Source organism: Stegodyphus dumicola, chromosome 8, assembly GCF_044657685.1.
Source record: "Stegodyphus dumicola isolate Sdum_Otavi_A_Nest chromosome 8, ASM4465768v1".
NCBI classification, from domain to species: Eukaryota; Metazoa; Arthropoda; class Arachnida; order Araneae; family Eresidae; genus Stegodyphus; species Stegodyphus dumicola.
Genome location: NC_140775.1, coordinates 178551016 through 178566067, shown reverse-complemented (window position 1 = coordinate 178566067; position 15052 = coordinate 178551016). Strand labels below are relative to the sequence as shown.

The 15052-nt window shown below is 29.0% G+C and overlaps 1 protein-coding gene across 5 annotated transcripts in view; it reads left to right on the top strand.

The window, feature by feature from the left end:
• Positions 1–1162: 1162 nt before the first annotated feature.
• LOC118181070 (C-Jun-amino-terminal kinase-interacting protein 4-like) overlaps positions 1163–15052 on the top strand; it is a 91698-nt gene continuing 77808 nt past the window's right edge. For 4 of the 5 annotated variants that reach the window (XM_035350151.2, XM_035350153.2, XM_085822799.1 and 1 more), the window contains exons 1-7: positions 1163–1768; positions 1907–2027; positions 3094–3164; positions 3319–3404; positions 6282–6438; positions 7792–7921; positions 13534–13657. In XM_035350151.2, coding sequence (XP_035206042.1) covers positions 1466–1768; positions 1907–2027; positions 3094–3164; positions 3319–3404; positions 6282–6438; positions 7792–7921; positions 13534–13657 — 992 coding nt within the window. In that variant the 5' untranslated portion in view covers positions 1163–1465. The remainder of the gene's footprint in view (positions 1769–1906; positions 2028–3093; positions 3165–3318; positions 3405–6281; positions 6439–7791; positions 7922–13533; positions 13658–15052) is intronic. The other variant, XM_035350150.2, reaches the window with a different exon arrangement.

The window sequence follows — 15052 nt, the reverse complement described above, 5'->3', positions numbered from 1 at the left end:
ATGTTATAACGACGAATATCATCTTCTGCAATTTCAGAAAGCGAAGTGATCTTTGATTATATTTTTAAAAATTTCTTATGTGAAACGAAAAAAGATCCTGAGGCTGTTTAAAGCTAATGAGGTCCGGTTAAAAACCATAAATGCAACCAAAAAACCGCTAAAACTTCTTTTGGTAGCTGATCTTTCGACAAAAAATGGTGATGGAGAATGTACATGAGAGAAGAAGATAATATTTGTAATTGATTACAATTATACTTTAAATTATTTTTATAGGTATGAAGATGATTAAGTTTATTTAAATGAGTTGCTGTAAAGTTAAGTGATGTCCGTCGATGTTGATATCTGTGTATTAGATGTTAAGGTAGTAAAATTTGAACCAGGTATCTGTGTTTCTTGGGACGCGAAAGTTAGATATTTACAAAGCCTATAGAAGGAATTCCAAATTCTTCTACAGATCTTGACATATTTCGGAATTATAGCTATGTTCCGCAACTCTCCCCACCCGAGGAACACAAATAGCCCGCTCACATTTCTTTACGTTCCTGTATTAGTGGCGCCAAAATAGATGAAGTATTTCCGATTTTAAATATCCTTAATAAATTCAACCACTCTTGGTCAATTCAAACTCAATTGCTTACATTTAATAGTAAAACATTCACACATAAACCTTTAGTAATAATTCAGCAATACAGATAAGCTTTAAAATAAGAATTACAACAGTCTTAGATCAGCTACGTTTTTAGCAACCAAATTCTTCCAACGACAAAGCTCTAAAGGTGTGTTGCCAAAGCAGGGCAACAATAGGCGTGGAAATAGACCAATTGGATATAGGCATTTCTTCGCATGTGCTTTGGCGATCAAACAACTCTCGCAAATTACTGAATATATTTTAGCTTAAATTTAAGTTACAAGAAGAATAATTTTTACATAACTTACACTTTATACATTTGATTTATACTTATTTTTACTTTATATTAAATAATAGTTCCAAAAAATTAAAAATTAAATGCATTATAGTTGACATTCTGGCATTGTTTTGTGACACCTTAAATATGAACAAATATAGACCAGCTAATACTTTTTATGCGTGGATAATACGGAAACCATTTCTGCAGAAGCAGTCGGACTGCAATGAACCAGATTAACATCCGACAGCTGTTTCACGACATCGATACAAAGAATGTGAGATTATCGTAATCATTAAAAAAGTTTTAAGCAATCACAAGCTCTGTGTTACGTGATGTTTATTTACCTTGTAATGTAATTTTTAATGTATATGAATTGATCGTTTTGGTTTGGGTACAAAATATGACGCTTGTTAATAGTTTTTCAGGAGCAGATATTTATAGCATATCGCGAGGAAAGTCTTATTGGCAGCCGTAAAATTTTGATTTTCAAAATAACCTTGTATTTAGATTCTGCAGCGATGATTTCTCTGATCATTTAGTTTACTAATAGATTAACAATGGAATCCCCTATGCAAGAAACGATATATGGCACTAACTCTGACGATAGTCATGTTATGTCCGAAAAAGTACAGAGCTTAGCTTCAAACATATATCAGGAACTAGAACGTATGATAGAAAAATACGATGAAGATGTGGTTAAAGAACTTATGCCTCTTGTTGTTAATGTCCTCGAGAGTCTTGATTCTGCAGTTATGGACAATCAAGAGCATGAAGTAGAATTAGAACTTTTGAGGGAAGACAATGAACAACTTGTTACGCAATACGAAAGAGAAAAACAGCTTCGAAAATCAGCTGAACAGGTTAGAAAATAGAGATGTGTACTGATCCTTTATTTTCCATCATTTCAATTTTTTTAATTAAGTGTCTATCATATCATCTAGTACTGCGAACACTACCCGTTTATCTACTTATTAATTATACATATTTATGTTTTTCAGAGGCTACTTGAAATTGAATACTCTACTGATGATGATAGACGAAATTTATTAGCGAAAGTTGAGAGTTTAGAATCCATTGTGCGCATGTTAGAACTCAAAGCAAAAAATTCTTCTGATCATGGTAATTTAGGATTTTCATTAATATAAATTCTTGCTCGACTGTGTGACATAAATATTTGTCATAAATAAGGAAATAAGGAAAATGTTATGGAATATTTTGAAAAGTTACTAAAATTGTATATTGTTTTTATTTGCATTTCTGTCAGTATTTACTTGGCTCTGAAGCTTCCAGTATTACTCTTCTTGCAAGTGACATATGTGTCACTCTTTTTGTTTTTTGAAATGAAAGAAAAAGTTTTTTTAAATCAAATTAGACTATCTTAAGGCCTTCATAATGGAAAGGTTATGAATGCTTAAAAAACTGCAGCCTGTCATTTTGTATGTATGATAATTTGAAATAGTTTGTTGTACTGAAAAAGAGTAAAGGTTTTTACATAAAAGTAAACAAATGTTGAAAATTGAATTTATGAAAGTGTGTTTTTTTGGGGGAAATAAAATGTTATATGTTTTATGGTAATTGGTATATTTTGTTGCTTGGAGCATTTCTAAAATTAACATTTATGTTATTATAAATTATATTTTGGAGTACAGTGCAGATCTTTGAATTTAGAAACATAATGTCTAAATGTCCTTTAGCTCTCTCTGTCTCTCTTTTTTTTTTAAATACATTTTTGGATGCATTTTCTGATACTTTTATCAAATTTCAATTTTTATAGCATGAACACAAACCCAATCTTTCTTTTACATAATTTTATCTTATTCCTTATATTCTTATGCTTGTTTCCTATCAGTCTGACAAACATGCAAAGCTTACAGCATTTTTAGTGTGCTTAAATTAAATACGTATTGGAAAATTATTTATTAATAAATTATCAATGCATTTACAAATAAAAATGTAGCAAAATAGATTTGATTCATTTGGAAAGATAGACATCTGTTTAGTAATTTATTAAAAATTGATAACAAAAATTCTGCAGCTAATTTAATTAATAATATGCAAAAGCTATACTTTTATTTAAATTTTTGTTGTCTGGTGATGTATTGTTGGGTGTGTAATAGACAATTTGTTTTTAAACTTAACTTGATATTTTACTAATTTTGATAAATTGTTGTTATTTTTTTGCCAGCTTCTCGTCTTGAAGAAAAAGATTCGGAAATGAAAAAGGAGTATGCTATACTTCATGAAAGATATACTGAAGTAAAATATTTTCTCTATGGTTTAGAACTTATTAAAAGTTGTAAATGAGCATGAAAATAGCCCAGAAAAATTCATTTTGATTTTCAGTTTGTTGGCTTTAATGACATTTAGTAAATAAAACAACAGTTTAAAAAAAAATTAAATTCTTTTAAAGCTTTTCAAAACGCACATGGATTATATGGAAAGGACTAAAATTCTTTTTGGGCCTGACAAATTAGAAGTTCTGAATACCAAAACGAGGTAAGTTTGATTCTACTGCAGTTTCTGTAGCTTTAGTAGAATTTCTTTTTTTTTCTTTAACATAAATTCTGTTAAGTAATGTACTATATTTTGTGTATGCTTATTTAATTACATAGTCCTTTTTAGAGAAAGGTTTATTGTTACAGTGAATTAATTTTCCTTCAAAAAATTGTTCTATTTTAATTTGAATTTTTTGTCTTTAAATAATGCTTATAATTTTAAAAGAGAACATAATTTCAAAAAGTGAAGTATATAAATTCTAGTTTAATACTTTAAATGTGCTTATTTGTAACTTGATTTAAAAAAAAAAAAAATGATGTTTTATTCTGTAGATGTCATGGTGTGTTTATTTTAAATAATAATAATCTCGCTGAAAGTAATTTTTTTAAAGAGGTACACTTTTACATTCTTATAGGTACAGTCTTGCAATTTATCAACATATACCATTGATTTTCATTCCATGACCCAAGTAATTGAAAAAGGGAACTGAGACATATTCATTTCTTTGCATGAATTTCCTTATTTATTTTTAGATACTTGCAGTAGCTAAAACAACATTTATTCATTAAAATTATATTTATATTTAATTTAAAGAAATTGGGATATCTTGCTGCATTTCTGTAAAACCTGTCTAATAAAAAAGTGCATTCTCATTCACATTTATGTGTGTAAATTTCATTTCACAATTAAAACAAAATTTGGGGGAAGGGGACTGTATCTGTGTATTCAAACATTTTATGTTTAAACCCAGGAAATAGCACTATCTCTTTGCTGTAGCATTATATAACTGCTTTAATATTTCTAGCTGATTTTTTTTAATTTCATGTTATATTGTGTTTATTAGTTTCTCAGTTGTGCGAGCATGTCAGTAGTATGTTACATTAAAAGAGATTCAAAACTAATACTGATTTAAACTAATACACAACTGATTTGTTTAAATTCATTACTCATTACCAACAATAGATAACAATAAAAGTGCAGCTTCTAATTTTTCATGCAAATGCTCTTTTATTTTCTCACTTGACTGGTCTCTTATTGAAACTGGAGTAACTTTCTTATCTGGTCTATTTATAATTGTCCATATACATACCCTCTACCATGCAGGGCATATATATTGTGGTTGGAAGTGTGTACAGCAGCAAATTGACAGAGAGGCAGATATGGTTTTTGAAACCAAAATTTTGTTTCCATTATTATAAATGGCTATCATTGGTTAGGTAAAAATAACTTTGGGAGCAGCATCTGTAAAAGACAGTTACTCTTAGAATGTACAGAATGATGCAGACATGTTATCATTAAAGGTCTCATTTGGTAAAAGATTTTAGATTTTTGGCATCAGATAAGATAATACTAAAAATTTCTATAACAAACTGTTTAGCTATTGTTAAGAATGTCCCTTTTCAGTATATTATCTGCTAAGTTAATTCATGAATGAATACTTTTTTAGCTTGAAGATGATTTTAAAGCTAAGGTTATTATTCGTATAGACTAGTGCTCAAGTTTCTTTTGAATAAACTACATGCAATTGGTGGATTAAATTATCCAAACTAATTAATTTGATGTTTGTGTTTTTCTCATAGAAATATCTGCGAATAGCGAGTATTTCTTTTTCAGGGAACATTCATATTGAGTACGTTCTAGAATGTCAAAACACGTTTTCAGTGCATATTTGAGAGTTAAAAATGCTTTCAAGTTTTATAATAATAAGTCTGAGCTTGTACCAGTAATCAGACAAATAATAACTTCTATTCCAACTGTCTACAAAATGCTATCTTAAGTTTTTTTTTAGGAAAGAAAAAGAGTGGAAGATGGGTAGGAAAAATAGAGAAAAAGAAAGAATGAACCCTGGGGGGGGGAAGCTGGAGTTTTGGTTGAAATAGAAGTAGAAAAGAAATCATTTAAAGTTTGGTTAAGAAAAAGAATTGAAACAGAAAATCAGAGGAAAAAGGAAAATCATAAAATTGATAATAAAGCATTTAAAATATCCTACATTAGATTGCAGAAGGCTTTAGGGGTGTATTTGGTGTATTTAATTATGGCAAAGCACACGAGGGCTATCTGCCTATGAGGAGGGATGCCTTCGTGGAGGACTTTCTAAGGGAAACTGGCTCGTATACACGTTACACATGGGGAAAACCACGAAAACACCCATGCAGCCAGCCCGTTCGCGGGATTCGAACCTCGGACCGAACTACCAGTGTTCAGCGAGGTTACCGCTCGGCCGCTGGTGGGCCCAGGCTTTAGGGGGAAGGAAAAGACTGAAATTAATATAATTTGATGGACTGAATTAATTAATTAATTATTAAAAAGACTGAAATTAATGTAATTTAGTTATATGTAGTCTAAAGCATTGTTTTTGGTATTAAAACCATGCTTCAGGTTACCTATAATTAAATTAATAAACACCACACTTTGATCTTATTTGGCTTTTTGACTGAAGCATTTTACATTTAAAAAAAAAAGGTTTTATTACATAATTTATGTTACAAGTCAACTAAAAACAAAATATTAAACTGAGTAAAATCCCTATACTATTCGTGTCACTTTTCTCACCCTTTTGAAAGCATTATTACATTTATGTACCTGTATGCATAAATAATACAATTAAGTTTATTCACATATGTAATGTAATTTATTTAAAAAATTGCTAGGAACATCATAAAATTTTCATCATAAAAAATGCCAGCTAGAATTGAATAGTCCATTTTAGTAATTCTGATATCCAATAAGTTTTTATGTTGCTTTTAAGGGAAAGCTTAAATAGAAACAAATGATTAACTTGTCTGCCTTTGTTGTATAAACTGTTTATTTTTTATATTAAATATTTTGTTTTCATGATTTTAATGCCATGCATTGTTTAATTGCTTCTTTTTTTAGGCCTCTTCATTTCCCACATACTAAATCCAATATCACCTCTTTTGTATCTCCTCAAGAAGTTGGTTCAAATATTTTAAGTAGTCCTGCTGACGTACCATCTCTTGTATCTCCTAATCAAAGTTCTGATTCTAATGCCAGTCTTAAAAGTGAAATTCAGGTAAATTTTCTGTGTGTTTTTCCTTTTAAAATATGTTTCCCACAAATAGTTTTTTTATTCATTTTATACCTTCTTAAAGTATCATTTTAAAAGGAAAATGTAATTTCTGGTTAATGGTACTAGAATTGAAGAAAATTTTATAACAAAAGGGCCAGATGTGGTAACTTGTTTATTTTACCCCATGAGTTGACTATGCAATAACATAATTGTAAATAATCGAGAAGAATTAATATTGATAAAAAAAAAGAAAGAAGTAATAATAATGATATGGCAGTCACAGGATAATGAATCATCATGATTCAGTTCTTCCATGACAAAGGTATCATCCATAATAAAAGACATATTTCTTAGAGCCATAAAATGTGATTTATTTTTTATTATTACCAAAACATGGAAAGGTGCTTCAATGTAAAATCAAGCCACCGAAACAAAGGCTTACAGAGCAATTTTAAAGCTGATTTGAAAGCTCACACATTTCTTTTTTGATAATATTCTTTTTTGACAATATATTTTTGACAATTTTTTTATTTTTTTTATTTTGATTTATTGATTCCTGGTGTGAAGAGCTCACATGGATAGAATTCTGCCAACTACAACTTAGGAATGAAATAGTGTGTAACTGTCTACCGGTATAACTACATGCATTATTGTTTATGAATTTCTGTATTTATCTTTGATTTTTGTATTTATTCTGAATTTATAAAATAGTCATACTTTCCATAAAATTGTATGTATTTGTAAGGTTACGTTCGATTTCCTGCCAGCATTTATTTTGAGAAAGTACTAATGAATATATAAATGCAGTGGTATAGATTCGGTAACATAATTAGTGATATGATTTAAAAAAGGTCATAGTAAGTTTCAGATTTCAGAAATACATGACGGAAGTAGATTTACATATTTTTAATATTAGTAATAAACTTTTTTGCCTTCAGGATTGAGATATGCTTAGAGAAAGTAAGTGACATTTATGTATCTGCTGTTTCACAGTTCAATGGAAGGTTGTTTAATTCCTTGGTGATTGCTCCAAATCATTGATTTTGAAATGTCATGGATTAAAAGGTACTCTCAAAGGAAGAAATCGACTGGTTTCAGAATCATATTACGTTAATGATTTTTTTACAAGTGTGTAAAACTCTGCATGCCTATTGTATGTAGAATTTTGCACTTTATTCCAGAGAGAAGGTGTCTCTTAAAAAAAAAAAAATTAAAATAGATATTACATTTTAACATAATGTTTATGTTGTATCGTAGTGGAGATTCTGATTTCATGTATGCCATTATTTAATACTTTTGGACATAAGCACAGTTATGAGATAAGACAGATCAATAAGTATCTATACTATTTTTCAGGAAGTTGCCTACTCAACAGTTGCCACCAGTCCTAGGCGTAAAAGTGGTTCCAAGGGTAAAGAAAAATCTGTCACTGAAAAAGGCCAGATAACAGATAGAATAACTTTAAGTGACAGGAGTACAGGCACAAGTAATATACAAAATTTAATCTTTTTTAAAAGTAATGAATTGTATAGTTATTTGTGTTCTAAAGCATAAATATGTAAAAGCATTCAAAATGATATTAAAATTGAATTTTTAACAAGGGAAAAAATCCAAAATAATAATAATAAATATGTTTTAAAGCAGGTATGAAATATTCAGTTTTAAATCAAAATAGAATTACATTTGTAAAAAATCTGATATTGCCATCACATAACTTCCTTGTATGACCTATTAAATTATACACATTATTTGCTGCACTTCATTTAAATTTATTTCCTTGAATTATTCAAACTTGATTAACTGATTTCTCAAGGCAATTTGAAAAGGACATCAAAAATTGCAAATTTTGAATTTAAATATCCCGTTCAATTTTTGTCATATGGAAGTCTAACTTTTTATAATTTTATTTCTCATAATAAGTATAAAACTTTCCCAAATATACGTATAGGAATGGGGAGACTGAATTAAAAGTTAAATTTTATTTACTTGTTGAAAAAAATTAATTAAAAAAATAATAATATTGTCATAGCATGAATATTTTCATCATATAAAACACTTCTGTAGTTGGAGGTGTATGACTATGACCAATGATCGCAAAGATAAAGAGCGGATAAGAGAGTGGATATATACACACACACACACACACACACACACACAACAACATACATGTATTATGTACAGATACACATATTATATATATATATATACACACACATGCACATATTATATACATATATTGGTTCTGTCCATTGCAATAAGAATGTAGGTGCAACTTACATATTATAGGAGTCCAATATACAAAATTTCAACATTATATGGCTAATCATTTTTGAGTTGCGCAAAATACATACATACATACATCAAGAAAAGGTCCCTTTTGAATCCATTTTACAATCCATTTTTGGAAGGAAACAGTCCTTTATTCTGTCTGTAAGTACAGATGTTAACCCCCCCAAAAAAAACATCCAAATGGATTCACAAATGCTCAAAATTGGTATTTTTATTGAAATATGATACCTAAAATTTTTAGTGATTACAATGTACAAGGAAGTAAAAATGATTATATATATAAACATAATTACAATTTTTGGTTTTTAAAATTTTTTATAAATCTGCATTCAAGCTTATTGGAAATTCTGTTAATTTAGAATATTGATCCGTAAAAACACACCACATATTTTTTCCTAATAAATAAATATTCAATAATTTGGAGATGTGTTTAACCACAAACATATTTACTGTGTTGACATACTTGTATTTTACTGTAATTATGCATTCTTTTAAATTATGAGTATGATCATTTATATCAAAACAATATCAAGCATACTTTTGGTTTGCAGCCAAATAAACTGCAAGCAATGTTATGTCTACTTTTAATATGACACAATTCTAATAATCCACATATGCAAAGGTTTGTGCTGAGCAGAGAATTTTGCAAATTTTTAGTCATGTGATCTTGAGTTTTGCTTGCACATTTCTTATCTAATTTTTACATGAGGTTTAGAGTGTTGCATATAGTTAATAATCCAAATAGCCCTTATGAATTATTCAATCGGGATTTATTAAATACAAAATGATTATACAGGGTGTGTATAAAGTCCCGGACCCATTTTGATGTTTAATAACTCATAAAATAATGAAGATAGATTAAAATTTATAACATAAATGGTTAGGTAGACTCAAAAAGTTTCATGACCTTTGTCAATGAACTTCCACGTGCGCCCCCTTCGTCGCACGGAGAATATCAAGTCAATATTCAATTTCACGCCAGGTACCGGCAAGCATGTCGGCATCCACAGAGGCTATTGCGGTTGTAATTCTGGCTTTTAGGTCATCAATGTTCGACACTCTCCTCCTGTAAACATTGTCCTTTACAAATCCCCATAACACTGCAGTAGTTGCCAAAAACAAAAGAGAGAAAAATGCAATTAATAAGCAGATGATATTTAGAAAAGTACAGATATTTGGACTGGAAAATGAAATTATCTGAAATTAACCATGCGCGCAGACGATATTTACAAAAGTAAAGGTATTCAAACCTGAAAAGGAAAATATACAAGTTATTCCATCAATAAATGCCATAAGTTTGTTTATATCTTCATTACTTTATGAGTTATTAAAAATCAAAATGGGTCCGGGACTGTATAAACACCCTGTATTTTTAATGCATATATATGTAAAGAAAATAATCTCAGTACAAGGGAAAAAGCATACAGGGAAAAGAAGGGGTAAATAATAGGGAATTATTTAAGTAAAGAAAGTCTTTTTATTAAAAATATCAAAGTATTTTACACTGAAAAAAATATATAACTATTGATGAAATTACTTTCAAAGTAACTTTTACACTCATAAACAACAGAATAAATAAGTAGATAAATAAACACACTATTTGTAAAATTAGGAATGCAGTATCCTTAAATTGAATCACATATGCTAATTCTACCATTACATTCTGCCTGTGAGTTGTTGAATTAATAAAACAATACTAGTAGCTTATGAAAAAGTTAGAATTATGTCATCTGTTATGTATATATGTATGTATGCATGTGTGCAAGTTAAACTACATAAACCAAATTTTTAATTTTAATTTGCAGTCAGTCTCTAACTCTTTCTTAATTTGGATAATTCCCCTTTCTGTTCTAAAAATTGAAATTGCTTGTAATAAACCTCTCTAAAGTGCATCATTTCAAAATTAATAGCCATTCATATGACTTTTACATAACACTAGTGATGTAGATAATTTTAAAAACTGAAACCCAAACAGTCAATAATAGTTTTAGAAAGTTATTAATTAGCCAATAAAAAGATATCAAAATCCAAACTAAATCACCTTTAATAAAAGTTTCATCTCTAACACACTGCACATGCTTTCTACTGCTCTGATGTTTCTTTTCTTATTATAATGATATCAAAAATGCCAAAAGTTCTTTAAGTAAGGTGCTGTTTACTCTCAGTTTATTAGTGTTGACTTGAAATGTCTGTCAATGAAATGACTGTCAGAAATGTTTGTCGATGAAAAATAAAAAAGAAATATTTTTAATTTGGCCACGTTTGTAACTTCTTTGTTATGAATCTGCAGCACATCATTTATCTTGATCAATTTTTAAAGTGTATCTCTCTCTATATGTAATTATTTAGTATTTTAAGTAAAAAACAAAACAAGCAAAATATGACAGAAATTTGAAAAAAAAATTTTTTCCGTCTTTATATTATACTTTGCCTGTTTTGTTTTAATTTAAGTAGTAAATAATTATGTTATGCAACCTGCAGTTGCACAGGATATTGTTTTGCAAGTCCTATTTGCATAATTGTTTCAAGTTTTATATATATGTAAAATATAACAAAATACGATTGGCGACCTTAAAATTTACTACTCTATATATGATGTTCCCCCCCCTCCCTAAGTTCATCTGTTCTCCCAAATTTGAGACATTTAATGTTACATAACACTGCTTGAAAAAGGTAACTAAAACTAAAATTAACCAATCATAGCTTAGAATACTTTCTGCATATACTTGGTATCAATATTGCTAGCAAGTAACTACGTCATCTTCCTTTCCCTAACTTCTGCTCTGCCAACACCATTCTGTTTTACATTGCAAAAATGCCTACACTGTACCTTTAACAAACCAATGTACATAAAAATTATCGTATTTCATTATGTGTGGATAAATGTCTACCAAGATGGTTTTATATATGTGAAAATAAAGATTGGGAATTCTTCAAATTCATTTGTGTCAGGGTCATATCCCATCTTTCTACTTGTGTATCGAAAGTTGCTGAACATCCATCTATCTAACTGTGCATTGAAAATACTATATATATATCTATAATTTAACTTGAATATATATATAACATTTCATATACATTGACTGGAAAATATTTGTATAACTTATATACATATATTTTCTCAAGTTAAAAAAAGTATATATATATATGTAAGATAAAAATATATGAATCAAAATTATAGATTAAACTATAAAACATTAATTCTTCCTCTCTATTCTAAAATCGTAATAACTTCTCTGCATTGCATCATTTCTAGATCACTCTATGGCCCGTGCAACTCTGATGACGTAATAATTAAGAACTGAAACTGTCGTTGTAAACCAAAACTTTTCTCTTCGCGTGCCTCCATCTTGCATAACTACACACACTTCAGCTTTTGCTCTCTACTGTGCTAAGATGTAATTTCGCTGGCTTGCTTTCTCTCCCAACAGTATCAAAAATGTAAATCTTCTGTGGAAAGGCACGACTAGAGTGCCAAGTGATTGTGGCCACAAATATCAGTTGCAAATAAAAATGGAATTAAAACTGCCTCGACTGCCAGGTTCTTTAGATATTACCAAGTTAGCATTACTAGCATACTACGCAATCAAAATCTTCTTCAATATGGGGCTAATTACGCATCTACAGTGTTCCGTCTTTTCCTTTGCTTTTATTATGACATATATATATAACACTTCAATTTTTAATGCCAGAAAGATTTTTGTTTATTAAGAACCTATTTTCAAGGAAGTGTGTATTCGCCAGTGACATGGACAATCTTGCTTATTTTGCAACATGCAAGGTGCCTATAAGTTGGAATTTAGGATCTGAAAACCTGGGAATGAGTAAATTTACTATACATATTAATAAGATAAACTTGGAATTAATTTTAAAAGACAATGGTACATGGACAATGGACAATGGTAAGAACAACTCAGAACAACTGGAGAATTCAAATCAGGACAGTCAAACTGCAGACATTTTAATTGAGTTGAACACTTAACACGGGTGTTCTGACATTACAGTTATCATCCTTTTCCAGTGATGAATTAGATTTTGAGAAATATCTTTGGATAATATTGAAAAGGCTAAGGCAAGAAAATGAAAATAAAGAACCGAGAGCCTTTAGATATAAAAATGAAAAATACAAACAAGATTTATACACAGCCTTTGAAGAAATAGAGGAACATGGTTGTGCTTGCAAGGCACCTCTTTTAGAACTTATAAAAATCTATCCTGAAAAATTAAAGAAGTAGCCCTAACAGTAAGAGCTCTTCCTCCTACTCAAGTTAGTGTGGAAAGACTCTTCTCAGCTCTGAAGATTATTAAATCGGATCTATGGCCCTCCAGCAAAGATCTTGCTGAAGCTATACTCTTTCTTAGAAATAACTAGTGCCAGTTTTTCCATTTCATAATAAATGCTAATTAATATAAATATTTTGCTACACCATCAGTTTTTTCCCTTTAGCATCTATTACTTCTTTTATATTAAAAAAAAAATAAGCTGTAACCCATGTGTACATGTTTACATATATATGTGAGGGAGTCGGAGTTTTTAAAATTCCAGGAGTCGGAGTCAGAGTCAGTCATTTTCCCTACCAATTTCACAACCCTGTTTATAATACATCTAATTGAAAATTTTCATAAACATGTATTTCATTATAATATTTCACAGAGGCATTTGTAATGCACATTAAATGCTCAGCTACAGAATGATAGTTTTATTTTAATGATAAAAATGACATTCTTGAATAATTTAGAATTTTAAATGCTTATTTAATATATTTTGCTTATCAAATGTGAAATTGCTGATATTTTATTAAATTATAGGAGATGGTTGGGTGGATGACTTGGATGTTAATCTTAATGATGCTTTAGTTACAACTCCAGAAATGGATGAAATCGAAGAAATGGATGGATATAACTTTGATCTTGATAACAGTACCATGAAAAGGTATTTTATTTTTAATAATAGTAAAGTGTTCAAGTCGAATTTTATTGTTTCTGTTGTTTTGTAAACTTATATTTTATATAAACAGTGGGACCTCTGTTTAACAAAGTCACAGAATCCTACATGAAGCTTCATTAAATAAGAGATTTTGTTGAATGGCAGTTTTGGCAAACATTCTAGTGAAAAAAATATTCTCTTCAATCTTAAATGTTCTAAATGTACATATATATCTCTTGCAATGTAAATTAAATTTTAACCAAGTGGGGCAGCTTTTTGGATCTACTGTGGAAAAAGCTGTATTTAAATAATATTTATTTACTAGATATGTGTAATCATTTATGTTATCATTTGTTTTCATAGCCTTTCATTCATAGAGATAATTTTTAAATTATTTAAAATACATAAAAGTTATTTTAAATAAGAAGTTAATATATATTAAATGGCAGAAAATCTCATGACCTGATAAAAGTGGTCGTGCTGCTCATTCATTCTATCAGAGAATTAATTTAAAAGATGTGAGCTAAGAGCTGTAGTCTGCTACTTTAAAAAAGTTCAAGATTATTTTCCCCTTCCAAATTAGATTTGTAAGCAGAGAAACGACAACTGTGGAAAAAAGGTGATTTCCTTAATTTTCCCCGTTGTTTCATCTCTGTTTAGCGTTTTTCATTTCATGAAAAGCACATGACTAAATTTTGACTTGAGGAGCAATTAAAGTAACAGACTATAATGATTGAAAAAATATATATTTAATGTATTTTCATTTATTCTCACCTTTTCATTTTTCAAACTTATATTGCTTTTATCACAGTCTCTTAGCATTTTGTGAATTTTTTTTTTTATACAGTCCACTACTTGCCTTAAATTCATTGTGGCCTAGTGCTACTAAAAAATTCAAGATTCTGTTCCATTATTAAAACCTTCTTGCAGAGTGATATTTTTAATACAATTTAGTACCATTTGACCATGCAGTGCATGATGGAAAATATTTCTTTTGATGTATTTTATCACTCTTCAGAATTATCCCCAACTTTTTTTAATCACCAAATATATTTTACCTAAGTAATTTTATTTTGTATTTCACTTACTTATATACTGTTTAATAATTATCTATATTAATACACCAAATTAGTTTAGCTAGTAGTTTTATTTTATATCTTACTTAAATTAATAAAAAATTCTTTAAATAACTGTGTATATTATTCAAGCATATGATGGTTAAAATGTAAAATTTTTAACATATTGCAAATAAAAATGTTTTGTTGCCAAAGCTATAATAATACTGTTGTAAATGTTTGTGTGTATTTTTTTATTGTATTTTGATTTTTGTAATGTTACATTTGGTTTTTATTTATTTGTTACATTATATAGAATAATTTTATGTCCATATTTGTTAAATGA